The sequence below is a fragment of the Streptopelia decaocto genome (assembly GCF_964273445.1).
Source record: "Streptopelia decaocto genome assembly, chromosome: 1".
NCBI classification, from domain to species: Eukaryota; Metazoa; Chordata; class Aves; order Columbiformes; family Columbidae; genus Streptopelia; species Streptopelia decaocto.
In genome coordinates this window covers 63,003,678-63,029,655 of record NC_138663.1, presented here as the reverse complement: position 1 = coordinate 63,029,655, position 25,978 = coordinate 63,003,678, and the positions used below count along the sequence as shown (strand labels likewise).

General features: G+C 42.7%; 2 protein-coding genes across 3 annotated transcripts in view; one reads left to right on the top strand and one right to left on the bottom strand.

The window, feature by feature from the left end:
* Positions 1–1,254: 1,254 nt before the first annotated feature.
* Positions 1,255–19,288, top strand: LOC309441027 (protein mono-ADP-ribosyltransferase PARP12-like). Its single transcript, XM_082055390.1, has 12 exons — positions 1,255–1,662; positions 2,687–2,822; positions 3,784–4,078; positions 5,026–5,124; positions 6,329–6,452; positions 8,069–8,264; positions 8,842–8,962; positions 10,574–10,670; positions 11,646–11,724; positions 13,025–13,155; positions 13,858–14,009; positions 15,810–19,288. Exons 1-12 carry the CDS (start codon positions 1,334–1,336, stop codon positions 16,082–16,084), a joined length of 2,034 nt encoding a protein of 677 aa, XP_081911516.1. The 5' UTR covers positions 1,255–1,333; the 3' UTR covers positions 16,085–19,288.
* Positions 19,289–20,656: 1,368 nt separating this feature from the next.
* Positions 20,657–25,978, bottom strand: part of TBXAS1 (thromboxane A synthase 1) — a 236,937-nt gene continuing 231,615 nt past the window's right edge. For both annotated transcript variants that reach the window (XM_082045892.1, XM_082045893.1), the window contains 2 exons: positions 24,906–25,068; positions 20,657–24,218 (listed from right to left, as the gene is read on the bottom strand). In XM_082045892.1, the coding sequence (XP_081902018.1) occupies positions 24,144–24,218; positions 24,906–25,068 (238 nt within the window). In that variant the 3' untranslated portion in view covers positions 20,657–24,143. The remainder of the gene's footprint in view (positions 24,219–24,905; positions 25,069–25,978) is intronic.

Here is a 25,978-nt window from a genome sequence, read left to right as displayed (position 1 = left end):
TAAGTGACCTAGTATAGCTGTTCTTCTGTCCCATGCACTTGTCTAGCTTCTTGTTTTGTCACTCCTTCCTGATCTTACAGGGCAAGTAGGAAATAAGATGAGACAAGGGGAAAGGCGCAACAGAAACTGGCTGGCAAAAGAAGGAAGTAGGTGTGATTCTTGCTCAATGCGAATCACCATCTGCTTTGTCACCACCTGTGCCCACTGCTGCCAGTCTGACTTAAATAAAGGTACTGTACATCACTGTTTTACTGTCATTTAAAGCATGGCTCCGAGTGAATGTGATGCACCACCAGGAGTACCAAAACGACCCAGAGAAAAGCACTTAAAAAAATGAAAAGAACATCTCACTTCTAAGGAGTTTCTGAGCTCCCAGAGGGTGAGCACATTGCTCGGCCACAGTCTGGTGCCAGGGCTGCAGTGCAGGAGGATGCAGTGACACTGTGTACCAGTTGGAACCATGAGCATCGCAACCAGGGCGGTTGCATGTCCAGCAGATGCCTGCCCATGACTTCAGCTTTCAATTTATGTGTTGAAAGGAAAGGAGTGTGAGAGTGCCCTTCGTGATGTACTATCAGAAAACTGACGCAGGTCAGAAACCTTAACCAAGAAGTTTTTCTGGCACCTAACAATGGTTGAATTCACATGCCAGCCTTTTTCCTGTAACTGAACGTGGTGAGGGATACTCAGCTGTGGTCTCTCTTTTGCCCTGGGCCACTTAGGTCTCTAGGAGATGTGTGCCCTTGCAGCTGCCACCCTTCTTTTGGTCGAATTCGGTTAAAAATGGCCAATACATCCCAAAAAATCAGCAGGGGGAGGAAGGCAAAGGCCCTCCCCCTCCCCTCCCGCATGTGTCTCGCTCCCTGCAGTCAGGTTAAAGAAAAACACAAGAGATGGCACCACAAGCCCCAGTGAAGAGATAACGAAGTCTTTAGGGTGACCCTGGGTTTTTGGGAGCATCTCAGCAGGTGAATGGAGACTTCGGTCTTGCTGGCAGGGATGGCCCCTCCAGCGACAGGGACTTCGCTCCGGCTTTGAGGTGGAGGGGGCAGCCCCGGCCCGGCCGGGAACAAACCTGGGCACCGGGACGGCACCGGGACGGCACCGGGACGGCGCAGGAGGGCAGGGAGGGGAGCGCAACGCACCTCGCTCCGCCCCGACCCCTCCCCGGGGCGGCCGTCCCCGCAGCCCGGCCACCACCCGCCCATGCCGCGCAGCCGCCGGTTTCGCTTTCGTTTCCTCGCCCCCGCGGCTGGAGCGTCCCGGGGCGGAGCTGCCGGGGGCCGGCCAGCCGGGCGCAGTTCCGGACGGGGAAGGCAGCACCGCAGCGGCCATGGCGCTCGCTGCCCAAGCGCTGCGGCTTCTGTGCGCCAGCGGCGGCTGCCTGGAGCAGGGCGAGCTCCAGCGGCGGCTGCCGGGCCGGCCCACAGCCGAGCAGCTGTCGCGGGCGCTGCGGGACGCGCAGCGGTTCACGCTGGTGCGGCGGCCCGGCGAGGCGGGGGCGGCGGCGGCAGGCGGGGGGATGGCGGCGGCGGTGGTGGTGGTGGCCACCAGCCCTGTGCGGCTCTGCCAGGAGCACGGCGCGGGCTGCCTGGGGCAGTGCGGGCGGCTGCACCTCTGCAAGTACCACCTGAAGGGGCTCTGCCGCAACCAGCAGGCCAGGTGAGCGGCGGGCCGGGGCGCGTCCCGGGGCGCCTCCATCGCCGCCTCTATCGCCGCCTCTCCGCCCGGGGCTGCTGGCGGGGACCCGCGCAGCGCTGCCTGGGCCGGGCAGGCGGGGCTGGGCCCTGCGGTGGGGGAGGCGCGTTTTCCCGGGGCTCGTGTGCTGCTCCTTGTCCCCGGGCGCGGTTGCCGTCCGCATAGCCCCCTGTCCCCGCGGGGGCAGGGGCCTCGTCCGTCCTTGCGGGACCACGAAGCGAAGCCGCCTGTGCCCCGCGGCGGGGCTGGGCGCTGCTGCGGCCTGTGCTGGCCGCCCCGTTGCTGTTGATAGCGCTCACTTAACGCGTTTGTGGGGCTGAAAAAAAAGTGTTTCCGAGAGAGAAGTCTGTGACTTTTCGGTTGGGGGCGGGTGCTGCGAGCGCTTCCGCCTCTCGCCGTGGGCGGCTGAGAGCTTGGGGCTGGGGGCTCAGCCTCGCCTCACTGTGTCCTCCCCGCAGTGGAGGGCGGCTTCCATGGAGGCTTTGCTCCCTCATCCATGTCCTTTTCCCTCTTCATTTTTCCCGAAGGAGAGAGACACAGAGGTTGTTCTCCAGACTTTGGGGAGCAGCACTTCCTCCCCGGCTCACCCCCCAGCCAGGGCTTTGCTCTCTCTCCCCTTGCTGCACACGCTGCTGCACGCAAAACTCTTGAGTGCTTTGTGCTGCGTTTATCGGTTTGAGTGCATTACTCTGGCTTTTTGGTGTTTTCTTACGCGTGGTTGCGAGTTGTGGGTCAGAAATACCAGTATTGTCAGACTATGCTGATGCTATAATGACTGAAAATCAGAAATAGCATGGTAATTATCCTCAGAGTAATTATGTAGTCTCTTTAGCAAATCACACAATGACTTTATAAAGGAGCGCTACAGATTCTTCTGAAACTAGATAATTTGGTGTGCTTTCTAAGCTGTTTAGTGTAGTATTGATAGGGTAGCAAAATAGTGCTAGTCTGTTACATTCACTTTGCACTTGGGTTTCTTAACTTGTAGGAAGGAATGCAAGTTTGTTCACAACTTCTACTCTGACCACAATCTCTATGTTCTAAAACAATACGGACTTGAGCATTTAAACAGTGGTGAACTTCGCCAGCTTCTGCTTCAAAATGACCCTTCTCTTTTACCAGAGGTGAGTAGTACTGTGATGGTTTCATATCCTTGTATTTCAGTGAGCATCACAAAGTGGAAGAGGCTTGATACTAGATGGAGATGTTAGGTGTCAGTTTAGTTAACATAATGCAAATCTAAAACTTTAAATCTGCATCATCTGTTCTTGTCTGTGGTGGGTTGACCTTGTCTGGAAGCTAAACACACAGCCCCTCACTCACTCACTTCCTTCTCCCTTGCCCCCAGCAGAACAGGTGAGACAAAACATGAACAACAGAAGTGATAAAACTTGTGGATGGAGATAAAGACAGTTTAGCAAGTGGAGAAAAGAAGGGAGAAGTGTTACAAAGGAGGTTAGTCACCACCTCCCACAAACAGACCCATGTCCAGCAAGCCTCAGAGCAAGAGACACATTGTACAAAGGCCTGACCTCTGCTCCTTCCTCCCCTTTTTTTTTTTTCTGAGGCGGGGCAGAGTGTAGGAAGCCTCAACACTGTGCAAGTACTGAGCAGTAGCTGAGACATTGGTGTGTTATCAGCACTGTTTTGGTCACAAATCCAAAACATAGGGCCATACAGTCTGCTATGAAGAAAGTTAACTCCATCCCAGCCGGATCCAATCTCTCTTACCATCAAATTCAGGTCAAAAAGTTCACCATTCCAAAACTAGAAAACCAAGGAGTCTGGGTAGTGACATTGTAAAGTCCATTATCCTACATTTATATGACTTAGAACAAAATCCTGTCTGCTTGAGAATGTCTGTAAGATGGTTGTTGTCTGTTGAAAGATCTTTCTAGATGTCAACAGGGAAAAGGAAGAACTATCAAGTAATCATTTGGAAGACAAGAAGAAAGAGGGAACTTGTATAAGTCTTTTAAATGCAAATGTAGACATGTAGCTGTAAAAATTTAAAATCATTGATTCAGACAGTCTATATGAGGATATTGTACTTTAATCTTTATTTCTTTTTTTCCTCTACCCAAGGTCTGCTTGCATTATAACAAAGGTGATGGACCTTATGGATCTTGTACCTTTAAAAAGATCTGCACCAAACTGCACATTTGCCAGTACTTTTTGCAGGGACAGTGCAGATTTGGCAGCAGCTGCAGGCGATCCCATGACTTATTAAAGTCAGAATGTTATGAGAAACTGGAGAAACAGGGAATGAGTTCAGACATTATTGAGAAACTGCCCTCCATTTATAGGAATATGTATGACATAAAAAGTGGCAACAGGAACACATATGACATAGAAGATGCCAAGTCTTCACCATGCAAAGGTAAATGATATCATCTTGTGAAAACACCAGAAGAAAAGTCATTATATTGAATGTAATATTCTCACAGATGTCATTAAGAAAAAAAAAATGAATTCACATCTTGATGTGTCGTGCACCTATCTCACTGACAGAGATTTGTGTCTTCCTAAGTGAAGGGGATTTCAAGGCATGGGCTCCTGAGAAATAAAGTGCTTAGTGTTTGTGAAAGTCTTAAATGTGGGGTTAGAAAAGCATGACAGGAACAGGAAACAGGGAGATCTATATTTTTTTCTCGATAAAAAACATAAAAAGCATAAAAAGTGTTAGAGAATTGTTTAAAAATAGGGGTGGCATTTACTTGTGTGATTGTAAACTACTCATATTTTCTTTAGTGGTTGTCTAGCATAAGAATTCACAGGCAGCAGTATCCCAGGTACTTCTCAAAGATGTAATACGTTTTTTGTTATTTTCTTTTGAAGTTCCTTGGAATTATAAGTATAATAGGGAAGAAAAGGCTAACGGAATGGTAAATCCAAGTGTGTGCGTTCATCTCTGCTATTCTCCCAGCAGGTCCTTCTTTCCTTCTGTGTTAGGTGTGCTTTAATTTGCAGAAGTATCAAATTTTGAGACTTCAGATTTTATAACTACCAATGTGAACAGCTACGTGAAATGCACGGTTGACTCAATTCCTTCTAGAAATGCAGAGGCATTGAATTCTGTTCTTATTTTGTGGTGATAGCTAAAATCTGCATTTGAGGAATTCAGCCATTGCAGGACAGTCAACTTCAGAAAGGATGGATAAAGGCATAGGACTTTTGAGTATACAAGGTTATCAAAGACTTCAGCGTCTTTCTGGAGCTGAATGCAGTTATAAATACTGTTTTCAGGCTTCTTCCCTACCTGCAGGTGCACTTTTAAGAGGTCTTGTTGAAACAAAGTGTATTAATAAGGCTTATTCCCCACTCTAGAGAGAAAACACAGCTCTAGCCGAGAGTCCTCAACTACAAATGATGAAGAATTGGAACAGATCTGTTTATATCATCTCTGCAGAAGTTGTGGCTTTAAAGGTAGGTGGTGACTGTAGCAAGTGCAGTCTATTTTCCTTTTCTCATAAAGAGAAAGCAATAGGCATCTTTCACAGAAAGGGGAAATTTCAGAGCTTATGCTTATCTTTGTTTAAATCTCACTGTAATCTTGAGTGCTGGTAGGAAAGTGTTTGACCTACCTGGTGTACAAAACGAAGGAGCTGTTTTGTTTTACACTGAAATGTATAATATGAGCACGTGTTGGAGATTGGCTACTCCGTCTGTGTTCGCCTAAGGGCTTGCTGAATAATCGAGTCCTATTTCCAAATAGCTACAAAAAGATACTCTGAATTCTGCCTTCTTCTTTTTTATTTCTAGCATGCTTTGCTTCCATCTGTCTGAGCTGTCTCTCTTTCAAAATGTACCAACTTGTCCAGGAAAAAGGCTGCTGTGCCGGCTTTCTTGTTGGGTTGTCCATTTGTCATCCTTTTTCTTCTTGATGTTCTTGACCTGTAGTAGTCCCTGACATACTGCACATCTTCTCATATGAACTGTGTGGTGGAGTCTCCTTGACTTGCCCTGATTGCAGATTGTTCTACAAAAACTAGCCTCAAGTTTATGCATGTGTGTACTGGTGATGTGATCTTCACTCTTATGGAGGAGTGACTGCATACTGACCCTTCAAATGGTTTCTGAGTAACACTTGTGATACATGCTACCATTATTCTTGTTCCTGGTGAAGCCTCAACCCTTAGAGACTTCTTGAAGTCCCTACATGTGCTACTTCCTATCCTAAAGCTAAGCACTGTTGGGTTGTTTTGTTTGGTTGTTTTTTTTAACCATGGTATTACCACTTCGAGACTAAGTGGTTTAGCACAGATATTTGAGTCTACACTGTTATTCTAGACATGAAATAATAGCCTGTATGAGCTTCTCCTCTCAATTTATTGTAAATTTTTGACTCTGAAACACTTCTACCACTGAGCTCCTGCTAGTAGTTTCAATGCACAAAGAGAATGTAGTAGATACAGAAACTGAACTTCTGCCTAAATTCAAAAATGAAGTTTTGCTTGCTTATGCCGGAAAATTCTGAACTACTGCTTGTAATGATTCCAAAGGTGAATACTTTCCATAGCTATGCGTTTGATACTTTGACCAGGTGTAGAGCACTGAAATGCTGGATATTTTTTCTCATTGCCTGTAAAAATAATGTTTGGGTTTGTTTTTTTTTTTTTAACATTTACAGACAAGTGTATTAGAACTCATTTTCACTTGCCATATAGATGGCAGATTTCTGATGGTAATACCTGGAAGGACTTGAAGAATATGGAAGAAATAGAAAAAGCATATTGTGACCCCCATAACACCAGGTATAAACTCTTATAAAGATCTAATAAACTTTAGAGTTTGCTATATTAGACCTGGCCCTTAGTGGCTATAAATTGCTACGGTTCTATTTCAGTCATTACATAAGTGGCTTACTTTGGTATTCTTCTACTGACCTCACTTTGCTGATCTGTTGCCAGAGATCTGATCCATTGTGACTTACTTATGCCTGGAGATTGTATAGGACCCTCTGGGTTACCCTACTGGATTTCGCTGGCATGGAGTTGTCTTCCTTCGTAGCAGCCCATACATTTGTGACTAAAACAGTGCTGCTAATACACCAGTGTTGTAGATGTTGCTGAGTAGTGCTTGCACAGAGTCAAGGCTTTCTCTTTTTCACACTCTTCCTGGAGGTGGGCAAGGGCTTGGGAGAGGATCAGCTGGGACAGCTGACCTGAACTGACCAATGGAGTCTCTGATACCATATATTAATAACGTTATGCTCAGCAGTAAAACCTCAGGCAGAGGAAAAAGAAAGTTGTGGTGTTGGTTTCCAAGGTGGCTGCTATTTGGAGGCTGGCTGGATAGGAGACTGCCTCTGGTAGGTGGTGAGTGACTTGCTTTATTTATTTGTTTGTTTATTTGCCACCCCCACTTCTTCACCTGTTGAACTGCCTTCATATTGACCCATAACTTTTCTCATTTTGCCCTTCCTATTTTCTACCACTTGTCAAGCAAGGAAGGGCAGGGGGATGAGCGAGCAGCTGTGTGGATACTTGGTTGCTGATTGGGGTCAATCCACCACAGTTGCTTTATGTGACTGACCTGCAGACTCTCTAGTATTCTTTGCTGTGAGTAAATGTATAAATACTTCCTACTGCTGCTACCATAACAATACTTAATCCTCACTGAGGATGGCTGGAAAACTACAGAGAATGGTGTTTTTATCAAAAGTACTTGTGAGAATCTGTCTTTGGTTAGAGCTTGTTAATACACAGCTTGACCCCATGATTAGAAGTAACCTTCTTTTTCACCTTTTGAGCTGGAGGATGGAAAGGTAGTATAAGACTTGGCCCTCTAACCCCTTTCCCCCCAGTCCATATTGTAGAACTGGTAGAATACCTTGTGTACCTGGAGAGAGAGAGATACTCTTGGGTTTAGGGAACCGCTAAGAGTATGGAAACACCTTTAAGATTTTGGAACGAGTTATGTGGCACAAAGAGGGTATTGGAAGGGGCTTATGCCAGTGCGCTGCATCCCATGCTAGAGGATTTACCTGGCCCACTAATGTTACGTTAGAGGCTCCTTGAAGCTGTGCTTAAGTTATGACACTGTTCAGTTTAGAGTGTAGTTGGTTAGCAAGAAGCAGGCAGTGTACATTTTCCACTGTTTCTGTTCATCTTATGTATCTCATGAATTTATGCGTTGATAATGGTTACGATCCAGGGAGCCAATGCGAGATGTAATATTGTAATGCAAAATCCATACAAACACAAGACAGAGCCAGGATTGTTGTAGAAGCTGCAGGTTTGCGTTCTGTTTCTGAGTGATGTTGACTTAATTTGAAAATTTGTGGTGGGCTTTTGAACCTATGTGTAAAGTTTCACAAACAGTTCTGAGTTTTTTTCTCTCTTCTTGTTCTTTTTTTTTTTTTTAATAGATTTAATAATGGTGTTACTGAAAGTGGCTCCATCTTGTCATGTATCTGTTTTCTGAATATGCGCTGTGGGTTTGAAAAGATTAGACGTCTTTCTACAGCCTCCTCTGTGACCAAACCCCCTCACTTCATTCTTACAACAGAATGGATCTGGTACTGGGAGGATGAGTATGGCCGGTGGCAGGAGTATGGAAAACGAGTAAGTGTGGAGAAATGGGGAAACTCAACTCTGTGTTAAAAGCACAGAACTACTAAAAAATACAGTGTTTATATCCTCCCACTCTTTTGTTACCCTTCCCCCTGCCTCCACTGTACAGATGGACTTTAAAGGCCTAATGGGATCTTTTCCCTGCAAATTTAATTGGTTAAGGTAGGGGAGTGCTTGCTAGTGAGTCACAAATATAATTGACGGATAATTCTTCAGTGAGTCATATCAGATAGGATCACATTAACACATTGTTTTCATTGCTTGTGTCCGAAACTTTATTTTCTGAGGTTCCGTTACAACTCTGTCTTTCCCAAGGTGAATGTGTGGTCTCAGTAGTCATGTTCACTGCATGCACTTCAAAGTGTAAGTTTAGGCTTCATAACACTGCTCGGTTTGTTTTAGGGGCAGTTTCAATGGCTTAATACATGTTTTTTGTCTAATGTCTATTATCATGCACAGAAGTTGGTACATGCTGCAGCCACCATACCATCTAACAGTTGTTGGTTTTAAACTTGCTTGTATATAACAGACCAGGAAAATTATTTTTTCTATGGTATTGGCCTGACAGGATGTTGATCATGTAGCTGCTACTGTCTCCAGTGATGACCTAGAGAAAGCTTATATAGCCAAAAGTTCTCCAAAGCTGAACTTCGAAGCTGGGAGACATAAATATGAACTCAATTTTGGAGGTAGGTTGCATTTGCTTTGGTTTTGCATTTTGTTTCTCCTTCAGTCCCTCCCTTCCTCCTTCACAGGTCCTTTGTGGTTTTAAACTACATTACTAAAGGAGATGGGATAGAGAAATTTGAACTTTGAACTACAATGCTTAGAGAGACAGAGCTTCTATCAAAGTTGTCAGAATAAGAGCTGCTCACATAAGCAAAGTGGCATTCCTATTCCTCCATTTAATTTTTGAGAAGTTCTTTTGCTAGGTTTCAAAATGTCTGCCAACAAGTCAAAGTGTGATGTCACCATTGATGCTTTCACCAACACAAATGGTGAGAAACTTCTGGAAGACTTGGCAAGCCAGCTTCTGGTCTGCTATAATCACTGGCTTGCAGAGGAAAGAGTTTTTGGGCAAAGTGTGGCGTCCAGACGATCCTTAGTATTGCAAGACTTGTGTAGCTGTTTGTCCATAGCTCTACCTGTCTGGAAAAGCTGAGAACATGCCGTGTCTATGTCAAAGTAGGAAGATGTGTTTCCCAAGAGTTCAGGAAATGTAAACCACTTGTGATGGCACTGTCATCTCTAATACTGTTACCTTTCCAGATAGTCTCTTCAAAAATCACAGGGAATAGTGATGGTGGGAATCAAGCCATCTAGACTGTCATTTTGGTGTAGTTGCCTTTGATCCAGCTCTCCATTACTGCCTCATTCTGCATGAAAATAAAAAAATGAAGCAGAAAGGGCATATGATACGTGGTTTGTGATTCAATTTAAAGCAGTGCTGTGAACATCTATATAGGCTGGGGAAACTTGTCTGGCTTAGAAAAGAAAATTGCATAGTAAATCAATCTCTTTTCTAAGGTTTTGGCTTTTTTAGTAACCTAGGCAAACGTGTGCTATGTCTTCCATAACTTAGTTTCTAGGCTTGGCAGCGCCAAGAGGTTTTTTTGTTTGTTTTCTTCCTTCTCTCTGAAGATAAGGCCTTATTCTGCTGGTTGCTACCAATTCTTAGTTACTAGTATGATGTGGCAGTAGCTACAGAGGTTCCAAGATCCAGAAACAATGCCTCTAAAATTCAGGTTGCTGTGACTTGTTTCTGTTTGTGGTCAATAGAAATGATCTGTGATAGCTGTTAGGTTGCATTTATAGGATTTGAACTCTACAACTACACATAAGAAAACAGTATCTTGATTGCAAATTGAGAAGGGATGCAAAACATGGAGCAGAAGTAGATATTTGGTTTACAGTGATTCTTTTCAGTAAAGTGTGGCTGATGGAACAGTGAAGGAAAAATAGCTACTGGTGCCTGTCATTCCTTCTAAAGTTATGAGCAAAACTGAAACTGAAATCCTTATCAGTGGTTTATACAGATAGACCGTGGGTTCCACATCCTGCTCTCACTTCCCTTTGTGTAGCAAGAAAAAAAACTTTGTGCGTTTTTTTTCAATATTTTTGGCAAAACAATGTAGTAGCAAGTTTTTTGGAAGTGTGAAGGCTTTCTAAAACATCTTTCTGATTGTTCAGTTTTTGTTGTCTTTGTTGTTTGTTTGGTTTGGTTTGGTTTTTTTGTTTTTTTTGGTGGGTTTTTTTGTGGGGTTTTGTTTCTTTGTTTGTTGTTGTTTGTTTTTCTTTAGCCATGATTCAGAAAAACCTTCGCTACACAACAGAGAGAAGGATTTGCAGAAGACCTAAATTTGTCTCTCAGGCTGAGGTAGAAAAGGCAAGAGCAAGGTAAGCTGCAACTGCTCCTTCTGAGATGATGAATTTAGTGCATTGTGAATGCAATGTCTTCCAAGGTGAATGAGTAGCTGTTAAGACAATTTTAAAAGAAATTGAGAGAGGAAGGGACATACCTTTCCTCCAACAATTTCTACCCAGGGCAGTATTGCAGCCTGACCAGCAGTTTTTAAGCAATTTAGGAACCTTGGAAATAAAGGAAGTTTGGGTTTGGTCACAGAAAGTGTGGAAGCATATAAAATAATTCAACATGTAGCAGTGTTGTAGGGAGCCTTTGATTAGAGGGAGCTGTCTTACTAGAGCAGCTGATACAGATGGAAGCAAGAAGTTTTATGCATAGTAGCCATTTCTGACGTCTGAATTCAGTAATTTTCAAAGCTAATTACAAGTTTAGAACCAGTTCTTTTGAGAACAACCAGACGGTCTGAGAGGAAAGTAGTACTTGACACAGGTGGCGCAAAAGGTGACAGTCTGCAAGGGGAGTTGTTCTATATAATTGTATGCAACTCCCAACTTTTTTGGACATTCTCTTGCAGCACAAAGTGCTTGCTTAAACAACAGGAAAAAGAGCAACTAAACACACTAAAATTGAGGTGGAAGTAGAGTGAAGGGCTGTATATATTCTGTTTCTGACATACCGATACGATACTAGATGCATTTTTATTTATCTACCCTGTTGTAGCAGGGCTTTTATGTATTCATTCAACTCTTTGCAACTAAGAAGACTACTTTCATCTTTAGTTCAGTGTATATCTAGTATTTTTTTTCCTCATTTGGCATCTCGCTTCCTGCCATAAGTCTTGACATGATGATTTAGAACAAATATTTTCATGTACCGAAATATTTCTGAATATGCTCAGCTGCTGATATGCTCCATAAATTTGGCAAAAATGTTTCGTATCGTGTACATAAAATGTAGGGATTTGTTTTGTTTTAATTACATGTTTTGTAATATCTTGTAATGTACAGGGGCTTTAAACATACAGAAGAGTTTAGGGGCATTCCAGCTCACTGGGACAAATCTGCTGTGCCTGAACTGGGATTCAAGGTTTGGAGCTTTTTGGTTTTTCTCTCCATCAGTTTTGTTGTGTACAGGTTTGTTACATCACAAGTTCAGTGTTGCTTGTGCCTTCGTAGATGACTGTTTCTTGTGTAACACACTGCAGAGGTGTTGGTAAATTTGAGCTTGGTATCACACTTGACAGGCCTAGAGCTGAAACTAGAGCCTAATTTCAACTAACAAATGGTGGCAGTATAACAATGGAAACATTGACTTCCAAAGGCTACTATTTATCCCTTTCCTTAGCAAATTTGCCTGAATTAGCAAGAGTGTTACAGGTGCCCAAGATACATAGCTTGGAAACCCAACGTGCTGAAGTATCAGAGCTTAATCCTGCCTCTGAACTTCGGGGTTGTCATTCCCTGAGCTGTGTATAAGTAGACTGTTGTACATCTGTTGAGCACTGCTGAAATCAACAGAGTTCAGGCTGGCATCATTTATCACTCATCACTCCAGTGGAGTGAACTTGTTTACCTTTGTAACACACCCAGTTAATATCTGCATGGTTCACCTTTGCTGACTTCTTGCTTGCTTCTGCTACCACCTCTGACAACTTTAGTAACTATACCTGCACAAAAGATCTTATATGAAGCCTGAAAACTACTAACTTGCAAAATGCAGATCCTCAAGAAATTGTCAATAAAAACTAGGGAAGGCTAACATTGACATTCTTGATGTTCCAAGGGAAAACATGCAAGTAGGAAACTTTGATTGCTTTCAAGACTCTCATGTAAGAAAGTGATTTTTGGCAGTCTGTCCCTACTCTTCCCTAGACCTGTTGAACAAATAAAGCGTTTTCAATTTATTTAAAAACATAGCAGGCAGTGCAGTTTATATTCACTGGCTGTAGGGAGTATAAACTATAAAGATTTAAAAAGCATGGGTGTAAAGGTGCTCTTTGATTTACTGCAACATAAATTCTTCATTCTTTTTTATTTATGTGCTCATTACTTCTATGTATTTAGGTACTGTTTGATATATGTATGCAATTGTATCTTGGCCCAATTATTAAAAGAGGCTGGGTGGCTGCACAAAAGCATGCAGCTCCTTTAATGTCTTGTGGGAGTGCAGTCTGGGTGTCCTAACTCCAGGAGTTAATTTTCCCTAGGTAAGAGCTCACTTTTACAGAGCAGGGATCTCTAATCTCCCTTTCTTCCAAGAGTATTTTTGATCCTCGTACCTCTGTTTCACAGAAAAGACTTTAAAGGTCTGAAGAGTGCATTATGTATGGTGGCTGTGTTATGATTCAGTGAAAGATGGGAGTAGCTTTTTAATTGTTTCCTTACAGCTGATCGAGCTTCACCCTTCTTCTGAAGAATACAATAAAGTAAAGGTGGACTTCCAGCGCACAATGCCCAAAACAGTTATTAAAAGAATTCGTAGAGTTCAGAACCCATCTCTCTGGGAACTGTATCAATGGTATGTGTCGAATATTGCTCTGGTATGTGTGCATGAAGCTTGTTGTTTCTGCAGTTAGCTGTATGCAAGACATAATCATTCCTCAAATGTAGCTGCAATTAAGAATCTGTTTTCACTCCCTCACTGAAGTACCTAGCCAGGGTCAACACTGAGATAAAGAGCTATCAACAAAACCAAAATTCGGTCATGACATAATGCTTAGAATAATTAGATGAGCTCTGTGGGAGGAATCCTTACTCTTGGGTAAGTGGTTCTGACTTCTGCCAGGCCTGTGTACAGGACAACTGCCTTCCACTGAAGCTTTGAAGCTGGTAATGAGTCACATCTGGCACAAACACTGGTTTGTAGCTGGTCAAAACTGAAACAGCCTTCAAAACTAAATGCAGAACTCACTGAGGGAAAGCTTTAACATGAACTCCTGTGTTCAGAAAAAAAATAATGGATAATATTCTGCCTACTTCCCAAAGACAGTAAATGAAACAAAACATTTTTCTTGTTAAGTATCTGGGGGCATTTGTGTATAACAAAAGCATTTTTGTACCCAGCTAGACAGCAGGACACCCTCTATGCCCAAAGTTCAGACCTTAATGTAAGTATTTTCAGAAAGTACTCTGTGTGAAATTACCTCTGAGTGCTAGTATGGCTGGAATGTGTCTGGGTACAGCCACTGTGAAACTGCAAAAACACTGCTTCTTATTGCAGGCAGAAGGAACAAATGCAGAAGAGCAATGGTGGAAAGGCTGCAGATGAGCGATTTTTATTTCATGGAACCAGTGAAAAATACATTGATGCCATCTGTCAGCAAAATTTTGACTGGAGGATCTGTGGCCTTCATGGGACAGTCTACGGCAAAGGTGTTTTTTCATCTTTTTCGTTATCTTGGACTTACTACAAAATTCTCAGTAGTTACTGCAGAGGTGTGAAGTTACGAAGAGGGCGCTCAGCCAATCTAGGGCCTAGCTCTGTGATGATGAGGATGACATAGCTGACTTCTGCAATGGTTACATGGAGCTATGGCATACTGAAAGGCCTTTATGCTCCACTCTGCCCTTGCAAGAAAAGACAAGCTTAGGAGAGTCCAGTTCTAGGGACAGTTTCTCCTAGAGTCCAGGCTTACTTCTTTTCCAGTTTCTCCAAGCTCCTACGGAAAAGGAAAATGGCATTATTTGCCTTTTTTTTTTCCAGGAACATAAATGCCATTCTGAGTACAGGCTTTTTGCATTGTTAGCAAATGATATTCCTTTACATTGTCCTGTGTGCAGGAAAGGATCAACATACCAAGTGGAACAGCCAAGTGACAGGCTACCCACCCATCCGATTGAAGACCTCGTAACTCTCAGAAATGTTCTGCTGAATATTAGTAGCCTCTCTTAGGAGAGGAAGTTCAATGAGACTGGGGAGGGAGGTAGATGTCTAGGAGAAGGAGGAAATCTTTTTGAGGAACATGATCACAGAATCACAGAATCGACTGGATTGGAAAAGACCTCAGAGATCATCGAGTCCAACCCTTGGTCCAACTCTAGTCCATTTACTAGATCATGGCACTAAGTGCCATGTCCAATCTCAGTTTAAAAACCTCCAGGAACGGCGAGTCCATGACCTTCCTGGGCAGGCCATTCCAATGCCTGACCACTCTCTCTGTAAAGAATTTCTTTCTAATATCCAGCCTAAATTTCCCCTGGCAGAGTTTAAGCCCATGCCCCCTTGTCCTATTGCTAACTGCCTGGGAGAAGAGACCAATCCCCACCTGGCTATAACTTCCCTTCATGTAGTTATAGAGAGTGATGAGGTCACCTCTAAGCCTCCTCTTCTCTAGACTAAACAACCCCAGCTCCCTCAGCCTCTCCCCATAGGTCTTATGTTCAAGTCCCTTCACCAGTCGCGTTGCTCTTCTCTGGACCCGCTCCAGCACTTCAATATCTTTCCTGAACTGAGGGGCCCAGAACTGAACACAGTACTCCAGGTGTGGCCTCACCAATGCAGAGTACAGGGGAAGGATCACTTCCTTTGTCCTGCTGACCACGCTATTTTTGATACAGGACAGGATACCATTGGCCTTCTTGGCCACCTGGGCACACTGATGGCTCATGTTGAGCTTCCTGTCAATTAGTACCCCCAGGTCCCTTTCTGTCTGACTGCTCTCCAGCCACTCTGCGCCCAGCCTGTAGCGCTGCAGGGGGTTGTTGTGACCAAAGTGCAGCACCCGGCACTTGGCCTTATTGAACTTCATCCCATTGGAATCAGCCCATTTTTCCAGTCTATCCAGATCCCTCTGCAGAGCCCTCCTGCCCTCCAGCAGGTCGACACTCCCTCCCAACTTGGTGGGCAAATTTGCTGATGATGGTCTCAATCCCCTCATCTAAATCGTCAATAAAGATGTTAAACAGGACTGGACCCAACACTGACCCCTGGGGAACGTTATAAACATTACTTGTGTGGCTTTTTAGTATGTGTGCTGTGAAAAATAAAAGTGTAGGTAAAGCACAGTGGTCAGTTTCACTAAGAATGCCATTCAGGACAGGAGTGAAGGCTTTGGAAAGGCTGTTCGTGAACTGTTTCATGGCTTTTTCTTATGAATTCACTTTCACACTGTATCACTCCCTTCCCTGCAGTTTTGGTGTCTTATCAACTCTGTCTTGGTTTTTCTTCTGCAGGAAGCTATTTTGCAAGGGATGCATCTTATTCTGACAACTACTGCAAGGAAGACTCATACACCAAGACAATGTTTCTGGCACGGGTGCTGGTGGGGGAGTTCACTCTTGGTTGTTCTTCTTATGTTCGGCCTCCCTTGAAGGACAACCAAAACTTCTATGACAGTTGTGTGAATAACTATTCAAACCCTTCTATCTTTGTAATCTTTGAGAAACAACAGATTTATCCAGAGTATCTCATAGAATATATTGACCAAGCACTGGCAAAAATGCTATAGCAGCAAAACCTGTGCTGGTTTTGCTGGGATCGAGTTAATTTTCATCATAGTGATTAGACTCTTTCTTTTTGTAGCTAGCACAGTCTTTTCTTTTGGATTTATATGAAAATAATGTGATAACACACTGAACTTCCCGTGCCTTTGCGTGGCTCAGAGTTAATTTTTTCTTTCCAGTAGCTAGGCTGTGTTTTTGAGTTAGTATGAAAAGAATGTGAGGACTGGCTAATGTTTTGGCTGTCGCCAAGCAGACCAAGGACTTTTTCAACTTTCTGGCTACAGGTGCACATAGAAGCCAGGAGGGAGCATAACAGGACAGCACCTAGACTGACATCCAGGCTGGCCAATGAGCTATTCCCTACCATTAGCGTCATGCTCCGTATGTAGCTGGAACCAGCTTTTCCAGCTCTGCCATTTACTCTTTTTTTTTCTTCTGGGATCGGCTGTTCAAGACCAGCGTGCTCTCTTTTCTGAGACCAGCTGTTCAGTATGATCATATTTGAGCATGAACTGCTGTCCAGATCTTCATTTTTCTGGCATCGGCTCTTTGGAACTGGAGGTCGCAATTGCTGCTCAGGAATGGGCAGAGTATTGGTCACTGGTTGGTGAGCAATTGCATGGTGTATCACTGATTTTGTATATACATTGTTATAATTTTCTCTTATGTCTTATGAAACTGTTCTTATATCAACCTATGAGTTTCTCCCTTCCCATCCAATTTTATTCCTTATCCTGGTTGGGGCAGGGGGTGGGAGGTGAGTGAGAGGCTGTGTGGTCCTAGTTGCCAGCTGGGGTTAAACCATGACAGAGAGTAAAAGTAATTTTTAGAAGTTTTATAATTGGGTAGATGAATGTTCAGAAACATTTATTCTCTATTCTTTCTGTGCAATAGAAAATGAGGGATAAAAAGACACAAAGGATGTCTTAGAATTCTTAAACTCCTGTGCCTATCTCCTGTTGTTTAGCATGCATCATGTTTCCCTGCCTTACTAGAAACTTCTGTGTGTTAGTTTAGTTCACTGATGATTGTAACATGAGAACTGGCTATGACTGCCAAGTTTAAACAATATTTAGTTGTAATTGTTTCGGGAAAGATCTTTACCCATGCTTGTTGGTCAGAGGCTGTCTCCTACCTGCTTATCTTTTAACTCAAAATTTGATAAAACCTGGGTTTTTTAAATAATGTGTCTCCTGTAGCAGTAGACATTGAAGCATTTGCAAATGAGACTGTATAATCTCTGTGCTCCACTTATTGCATAAATTCTTAGCAGCACTTGTTTTTTGTCCCTAGTTAATCTTCACCAACAAAGCCTCAAAAATTAAACTTGCTTGTTTATTCTGGTTTTGACTGCGATATAGTTAATTTTCTTCCTAGGAGCTGTTATAGTGCTGTGTTTTGGATTCAAGATGAGAGTAATGTTGATAATACGCTGATGTTTCAGTTGTTGGTGAGCAGTGCTTACACAGAGTCAAGGACTTTTCAGCTTCTCACACCACCCCACCAGCGAGAAGGCTGGGGGTGCATAGGAAGCTGAGAATGGACAGAGCTGGGACAGCTGACCCAAATTGGCCAAAGGGATATTCCGTATGATGTCGTGCCAAACAGAAGAAACCTGGGTGAAGTTGGCTGGAGGGTGGCAGCTACTTCTCAGGGACTGGCTGGGCATTGGTCAGCGAGTGGTGAACAGTTGCATTGTGCATCATTTGTTTTGTGAATTATTTTATTATGATTATTATTATTTTCCCTTTTTTATCCTATTAAACTGTCCGATTCTCTGTCCCAGTGGAGGGGAGTGAGCGAATGGCTGTGTGATGTTTAGCTCCCTGCCAGGTGAAACCACAGCATTGTTGAAAAGGAACTGGGACTTATTTTCCCTTGTTAATTTTCTCATTTAAAACAAGTACCAAGGACAGGAAGCATAACAAGGGTTGCTTGGTGCTGTGCTACTCTGAGTTACTTTGTCGAATAAATGCTGTATTTTAGGTCTGTGAGAACTGAAGTTTTTAATGACTTTCACTGTGTATGCAAATGAGAGAGTGCTGGCAGGTGCCCAGGCTAAAGAAGAGGAGGCAACTCCTGCTGTAATTTAAAAATATCATGGGCGTGAAATACACAGTTTGCACTACTTGATTAGCAAAACAGTTGTTTCTGTGGAACTACTTTCTGGTACTTTACAGCTGTTGGGAAGGACAGTGAGCGACTCTCATTACGTTTACTGTCCCTTTGGTTGCAGGAGATACACTGGTTACCTCTGGAATCAAGGTGCCTTTGGACTTTCTTGCATGAAAAACGTGCTTTCCTGGGGAGTGGTCTTCAGCCACAGAGCTGAAACCTTTTAAAAATTATTAGTGTTGAGCAGGAAGCATACATATATGCAAATAAAAAAATACTTGAGCTGTCAAGTATTTCTTAAGATTAAAAAGTTGCTGATGAATAGATCAATACTTTATCACAAATTTAATGCTCCTAAATGAGTACTTGTTAGCTATAGTGTGCTGCAAGAGCCTTAAGATTTACTTTGTATAGGACCAAAAAAAGCTCATCTTTACCTGTACTTGAGAAGTGCTTCTTTTTGATTCATCTGGATGATGAGTGACAGGTGTACACTGGGTAATTCTTGTTACTTCAGCACTGTGAACCAGGAGCTTAGCCATGGTTAGCTGGAGTAAGTCTGTGCAGAACTCTTTATGTGACTGTAAAGCTAGCAATATAATATCTAAAGGAAAATAACTCCGTGTTTAAACCTAGAAAAACACAGGATGTGGAAAACCAAGTTGACTGCATTATTTCTTTTGAAAGATTTGTAATAGAAAATATATAATAAATCTCGTGTCAGTAAATGAGCTTTTCGGTAAATGCTACATTCATTGAGGAGTATGTGTATGAAAGCTTTTGTACCTGTGCAGAATAAGATTTTTCTGCCAAAACAAAAAACATGTTAATCTGCACATTCCTGGCAAATGAGAATACTGGTGGTATGCCTTTCTTTCTCTGAACATAATCAGCATTTCAGCTAAGAACTGGAATAGATAAAGTCATGTTAATATTTTGCCAGAAAATTGAAACAAACATTTTTCCATGCAAAAAGTTGAAACATTTTTTAATAACATTTTTTGAGGGCTAGTAATATTTTTAAAACCTTAATTCTTGGAGCGGATCTGTTAGTGTGTGTGCAAGTGTGTGTAAATAAAATAACTGGAATAAAATGGCTGGTTTTGTTACTTTGTCATCTGTTATTTCTCCATTAACACAAAAAAGTTACCATGTTTTCCACTTTTGAAACTGCAATGGTAACTTTCTTGTGTGTAGTAAATAAACAACTATTTCAACTACTAAAGTCCTTGTAATGATTTTCTCTCAATACTAAAAGCACCAGGTTCCTGAGTTCTTAGAAACTTTCTTAGAGGTGCTGCTTTTAAGCAGTGGAGTCCCTCTGTCCCTCTACACCTGTTTGGGTTGCATTTGGAAATGAACAGATGAAAGTGTGATTTGCATTAAATCTATACTTTAGACAACAGTTGATATTGAACCTCTTTTCTGAGTGAGGAGGATATCTCTTGGCTACTTAAGAAATGGAGCAGGATCAGTGTAATAATCCATCCCTCACTCCTACAGCATGTGAGGAGAAAGATAAGCTGCAAAGGTTGTTCCCTTTCTTGAGAACAGATCCATCCTGGCAAGACAGATGGCAAGCCAGCAGAAGCCAAACAACTTTGCTCTGCCAGTAGTGCCCAGCGTGGAGCACCGTAATTTATGAACCCCTGACCCCCACCCACTGGGCTGGTTAGGGGTCTGGCAGGTTAGGAGTCAACGCACCACACCATTTGATGAGTTTTACCCGTAATCAGGTTTGTCGTGATATCCTGCCTCGATTTTATCAGATGTGTGTGTCAAAATCCTTTCTGTAAGTGCTGGCAGCGAAGGAGTGGCAGTACATTGCCAAGTTCAGATGCCTGCAGCCTGGCAAAGTAGGGGTGGTGGAGAAGAGGGACTTGGGTGGATGGCATGTACCAGCTATGGTCCTGTACTCAGTGCTGCTTGGCTTGGAGAAGACTTCCACGTTGCTGCTTTGCTTTTTTGCACTTGAGCCAAAGGGAGTTGTAGAAATGCTGTTTTACTTGGAATACTTTTTCTAGCACAAAACCCGGGAGGGTGGGTGGCTGTTTCGTATTGCCAGGTTTACTGATGCTTACTTGTTCTAGCAGGGGATGGGCTTCATGGGCCTGAAGAGCTCCCTTGCACTTTTTGGTTCAGGCTCAGTCATGGCTTCATCTCTACTTGCAAAAATCCTAGCGATTGAGGGAATCCTGCTCTCTCCTTGAAAGTAGCCCTAGCACCCAGCAGTGTAGGGAGCAAACAGCTTAGACACTAATCCGAGTTTTCACAGTTGGAAGAAAGACAGCAGGGCCAGTGGCAACCAAGCAATGAAATAAAGGTCTGTAAATCAGCTTTTAATTCTTTTAGCATATTTATTACTGTGAATGCACAGAAGTGTCTGATATTAGGTAAAGCTGATTCAAGATGGAAAGATGATTTAACAAAGGGAAATAAGAAGGTGGTCATTTCAGAAAGTATCACACACAAAGGAAAATCTGCAATTTATTGCCAGGTAAGAATAGATCAAATTTACAATCATGCAAGCAGAGCCATTTTTAAAACCCAGCTCTGATTTTCCAGGATTGCTATTTATAAAGTACAAAACTGTAAAGGTTTTCTGTCTCAGCACTCTCGTTTAAAAACACCACTTTATACTGACAGCTTTCTGTAATCATTGCGAAGTCCCAGAAGATGTTTTTAATAGAAGCTTTCCTTTACCAAGCATCATTTGCTTTGTATCAGCTGTCAGAGAAGAACTGAGACCCTTTTGTAAAACAGACATACCTGGTTTTAAACAAACCCGCAGCTCAGCAATGCAAGACAACACACTTACTGTTTCTGAGGAGAGAAATTATTTAAAATCAGCTTCCTTGTTCCTCCCTAGTATCAACTACTGTTGAGTGAAGCATGCTGTACCATAAATGCTAACAGTCACTGTTAGTTAAGGATATTATGTTTTCATGTTGCATGTTTTCTTTTTAAAGGAATACTAGAGCCAACTCTGTTCAGGATCAGTTTGAAACCATGTTATATGGGTGACAGACACACTGTGATTAATAGGATATTACCAGTTTGTGTTTTGCAGAGCTGCTGTCAGTCCTCTGTCTCATTTTTTGCAAATGTGTCCTTCCAGGGGGCTAAAGCAGCACGGGTCCCTCAATACAGCTCACTCTTTAGGTATGTTGCTGAGGCCACACAGCCGGGGTGAGGCCCAGCATCGTTAAATACCCTGGTAAAATGTGCGGTGTCTGGTGACTGTATCAGCAGCTGTTGTTTAAAAAGAAGAAATGGCTTGGGGCTCTTCCTTTAGTACTGGAAAGTTGGCAGCCTTTTCTCTGTCTTTCTTAATTCTCTAGCTGTCTCTCTAGGTCTGCCTGTAGAACACAGGATGATGTGCATCCAGGAATCTGGCTTGGCCCACACTTGCAAAAATATTTCCTCTATTCCATACCACTGCAAACTGACAGGTGATAATAGGTAATGCTTCCTAACCAGAAAAATTTGCAGGACACTTGAGAAAACCTTAGTTCAGACTCAAGTGAGCTTACTTGCACATAGTGTCTGTTCAACTCTGAAGTGGCTGGGAAAGACTCTAGGTGCAGTTTCCAGGCCTGTAAAATGTGATGGACAGTTGCAGCCAGTGCGGTACTGTTTGGTTTTTTTCCAGTGGAGTCAGCAGGATTCAAGATGATAGTGCTCTGTTCGGGCACAAAAATATGAGTTGTTCAACTGCTCTACACTTTAGTGAGGATACAAGCAGCAATCAGATGAACAGTCAATACAACAGTGTATTGAAGAAAGACAGAAGCTTGATTTTGTTTTGGAGCATTTGTTCAAAAATGAAGCATGCAATGTCCTGTTAAGTCATTTAAAGAAGAAAAAGATTTTTTAAAAATTGAAGAAACAAACAAGCCTTTGACAGATGACTTCAGACTGGAATGAGCTTCCTGCTTGTTCAGGTAGGTAGGACATTTTTAGGTAAGGCCCATCCAACTTTTTGCTAGTTTATATACAAGCTCTACAGAAAATCAGCTGCCAGCATGCTATTTTCATGAGGGAAAAATGATGAATAATGTGTAGAAATTAGAGTATATACAGTATATTGCTTTTCAAATAACAATCACTCCATCGGTAATTCATATAATGCGTGTCTGTAAGAGGGCACTTAGTAGCGTGCCAGCGATGCTCCAAGGAAACAGGAACAATTCCAAGACTGCCAGGTCAGTACTTCACCACTCCTACCTGTTCGGTTCTGTTAAAAAAAAATCCCTTGAAAGAGACAAAATCTTCCAGGAGCAAGATACAATAAATTGATCAGTGTTCAGTCAGGATGTGGGAAGAAAGCAGCAAAAGGTGCTTGCTGGAGAGAAACTAGGGAACTAGCTGGGGATCAGTGAGCAGATGGCTCCTTCCAGCAATCCTTGCAGTGATGCTGAGCAGTCAGTGTCTTCCTCCTCCTGCCATGATACTTCTCCATGCATAATGTCACCAAGAGAAATGCTGTACCTAAGGAAACCCCAGAGTATGTCAGCAGACCACATCTGCAAAGAACTGAAAGGTGCTTCCTTATTCTTATGATGCCACAAGAATTTTTGCAATTTATAAAGAAAAAATAAAAAATAAAAAAAAATCAAAGGACCCTGAGACTATCTCGTCTCACGGTTTTGTTGTACAGCCAACCAGTTTGTGGTACCCACTGAAGGAAATGTGTTGGTTGGTTCTTTTTTCAGGTCAGTCACTGTTGTGTGATGGTCCACTAGCTGTGTGGTGATTAAAGGGCTTTGTAGAACAGTAGGAAAGAGCATGGAGGGAATGCGAAGCATGGGAGTGTACTGCTGCTTTGGCTGTGAAGATGGATGTATGCAGCCATACAGCTTGAATGGACCCATGGTGGTGCTGCTGCAGTGGGCAACCAGACAAGTTCCCTCCTGAGCAGAGTGAGGCACTTGGGACATGACCTGTTCTGAGGACACACAAGGAATCAAGAGAGCTGCTGGGACTGATGATTCTGGTCATTGCCATTGGCTTTGGTGCATGCAGTGCTCTTAACTTCTGTGAGTCAATGAGCCGAACAAGGATGGTGTCAGCTGCAACGCGTGGAAAGGAAAGGCCTCAGAGCAGTGAAGTAGATGTTGTAACAACACCTTCTGAATACCCTTAAATTTCCTCCAGTCTTCCTGCTTTCATTGAATTTGTATATCTTCTTTTCTTCCACCTTTCCAAAACAGTTCAGTAACTAGCAAAATGGATGCCACCTCATTTCTTTGGTCTTAGCTGCTGGAACATAGCTAGTAAACAAGGGAACTCTTCATTCCTCTTCAATCAAGTCAATGCAATGTGCCAAGTGAAATTGTTAATCTAAGTGTATTTCAAATAACTTCAAAAGCCTGAAGAAGGTGCAGCTCCTTCCACTTTGAGAAAGACACTGGGATAGATTAAGCATTGTGCAGGAGTCTCTGCTTTGATTTTTAGCAGAATTCAGGATAAAACCCAACATACTAATAGTGGATCACAGGTCTTCTGCTGTAGCTGTGGTGCCTCCTGGGCTTTTTCTAGAGTAGGGACTTAGAAGCATGAGAAGGATGAATAAGATAATGAATTGTAATCAAAATCTACTGTGAATTTAGTGTGCACTTAACATCTGCTCCATTCACTGAACATAAACATGAAAAAGCATTCTCAAAGATGAGTGTAAGCAAATGCAATGTAGAAAAGCAAGTGAAAGCGGGACGCTTCTTTACAAATATTATTCACAGCAACGTCAAAACCACCAAATGACTGTGGAGCCCACATCTCATTTTAAGAAGTGACTGGAGGATCTCCCACAGGAGGTGAGGCAGCACCTGCTTACCATCAGTGGGACTTAGGCTCCTACCTGTCTTTGGGGTTTTGAAAAATATTATACCAAGTGAGTCATTGAAGAAGGGGTCCCATCTCAGGAGGTTTCTGGATGTACATTTTCTTTTAGCGAGATTCTAGCATAATGTAGACTCCATTTTTTGGTCCAAGTGTGGCTTTTGATTTCAGCTGCAAAGGAATCTGAAAGAAAAAAGAGCAGTTATATGTATTTGTGTGTATAATACCCCCACGTACCGACAGGCATTTTTGCTGGGGACCAGTTCACACCAGGATTACTGTGGAAGCTGTAAAGTACTTGTTTTACAGTTAGCTGTGGTAGTATAATATTAAATAGAATTTACAGCCAGAGGCTGAGGCAGTGCCTGCCCAGGTATATTGTAGATCTGAACAGGAAGAAATTATCTCTGTAAACTCTAGAGCTGCCAAATAAGTGCCAGGTGCAATATACAGGGTGTTTCAAAAAGATGGACCCTATTTCAGAAATACAGTGATTTCAAATTGGGTTCATCATTTTGAAACACCCTGTATATACCAATAGGCACATAGTAAAGTACTGAGATCCCATGGAAGTTGTACACCCATTCTTACCCTGTATAAATGGAGATATTTTGGCTGAGGTGTTGCTACACTGCTCTCCAGACAGGGGTCTGTAACTGTTTGTTTTGTTGGAAAAAAATAAAAGTGATATCACATTTTGATTAAAACATGTAGTCCAGGCCTCTTATGGCTCCTTATTATGGAAGCGGCCCTAGAAATTTTCTCAAATGAAGAAAAAGTCACAAAGACAAGTAAGCTGTCCTGTCTAGGACACAGCGTCAACTCAATGAAGTTAACAAGTGTGGCCTTCAAGCATCTGCATGTACAAACCTCCGTCTCTGGGCAGGTCTTAAATCGAAACTTCTGCAAAATCCTCAGCAGAGTCATCTTTGTCTCCAGCAAACCCATCTTCATGCCAATGCAGCCACGGGGTCCTGCCCCAAAGGGCAGATATGCAAAGGGATGTCGTTCCTTCTTGGCCTCCTCTGTAAACCTAGAAGGTGCGGAGATGAAAACTGGTTCAAGAAATGCTTTTTGCTCCTGATTCCATGTTTCTCAATTAGTTCTCAAAGGGTGGTTATTTCAGTTGGTCTTAATGAACAGGTCAAAGAGACTACTGACAGATTATGTCCTGATGGGGATGACACCCTTAAGTAAACAGATAATTAACTTATGACCATCAGCTAGTGATTCCAGGAGAGGAGAGGCAGACATTAGTATTACTTCCAACCTCTCTTTAATGAATTGCCTTTGTTCAAAGACCATGCTCAGAAGAACGATAACTTCAGGTACAGACACACTAGCTGTGTAGACATTTGGATGAATGAGGGAGGGATTACAGCTCAGAGAAAACTAATGGGCTACAGTGTGAACTAACCAGAATTGGCAGAAGAGCTTCCCTGCCTTGCACCACAGAAGTAGAACAACGGGAATTTCTCTTGGAAGTTTATGAGGGGAAACAAAATCTCATGGGATTGGACAGGCTGTGGAAGAGAACTGTTAAAATTCAGGACAGCCAATCTTCCTGTTCTTAACCCAAAGTGAGCGGGTTCCCAGTTGGGAAACACTGAAACTGCAGAGATTTCTGTTCTTAGTGCTGAAGTACCTCATTCCAATTGGAGAGACTGATGAATGTGGCAATCTGTATGCAGATCTGCATCAACTAACTAGCTTTAAAATACTTGATCAACCTGCTAGAAATGAGGCTTTTTTTTTTTTTTCTCACAAGGAAGGAAACAAAATTCCTATTTGAACAGTAGTACAAAAGGAAAAAAAAGTAAAATCTCCTTGCCAACATCTGCAAAGATAGATGTGTATTGGACAGACAAGAGTACAGAGCATGAGTCACTACAACTTATTAGGGCCAATTAATTACAAGTAATTAGGGCCAATGCATAATCAGC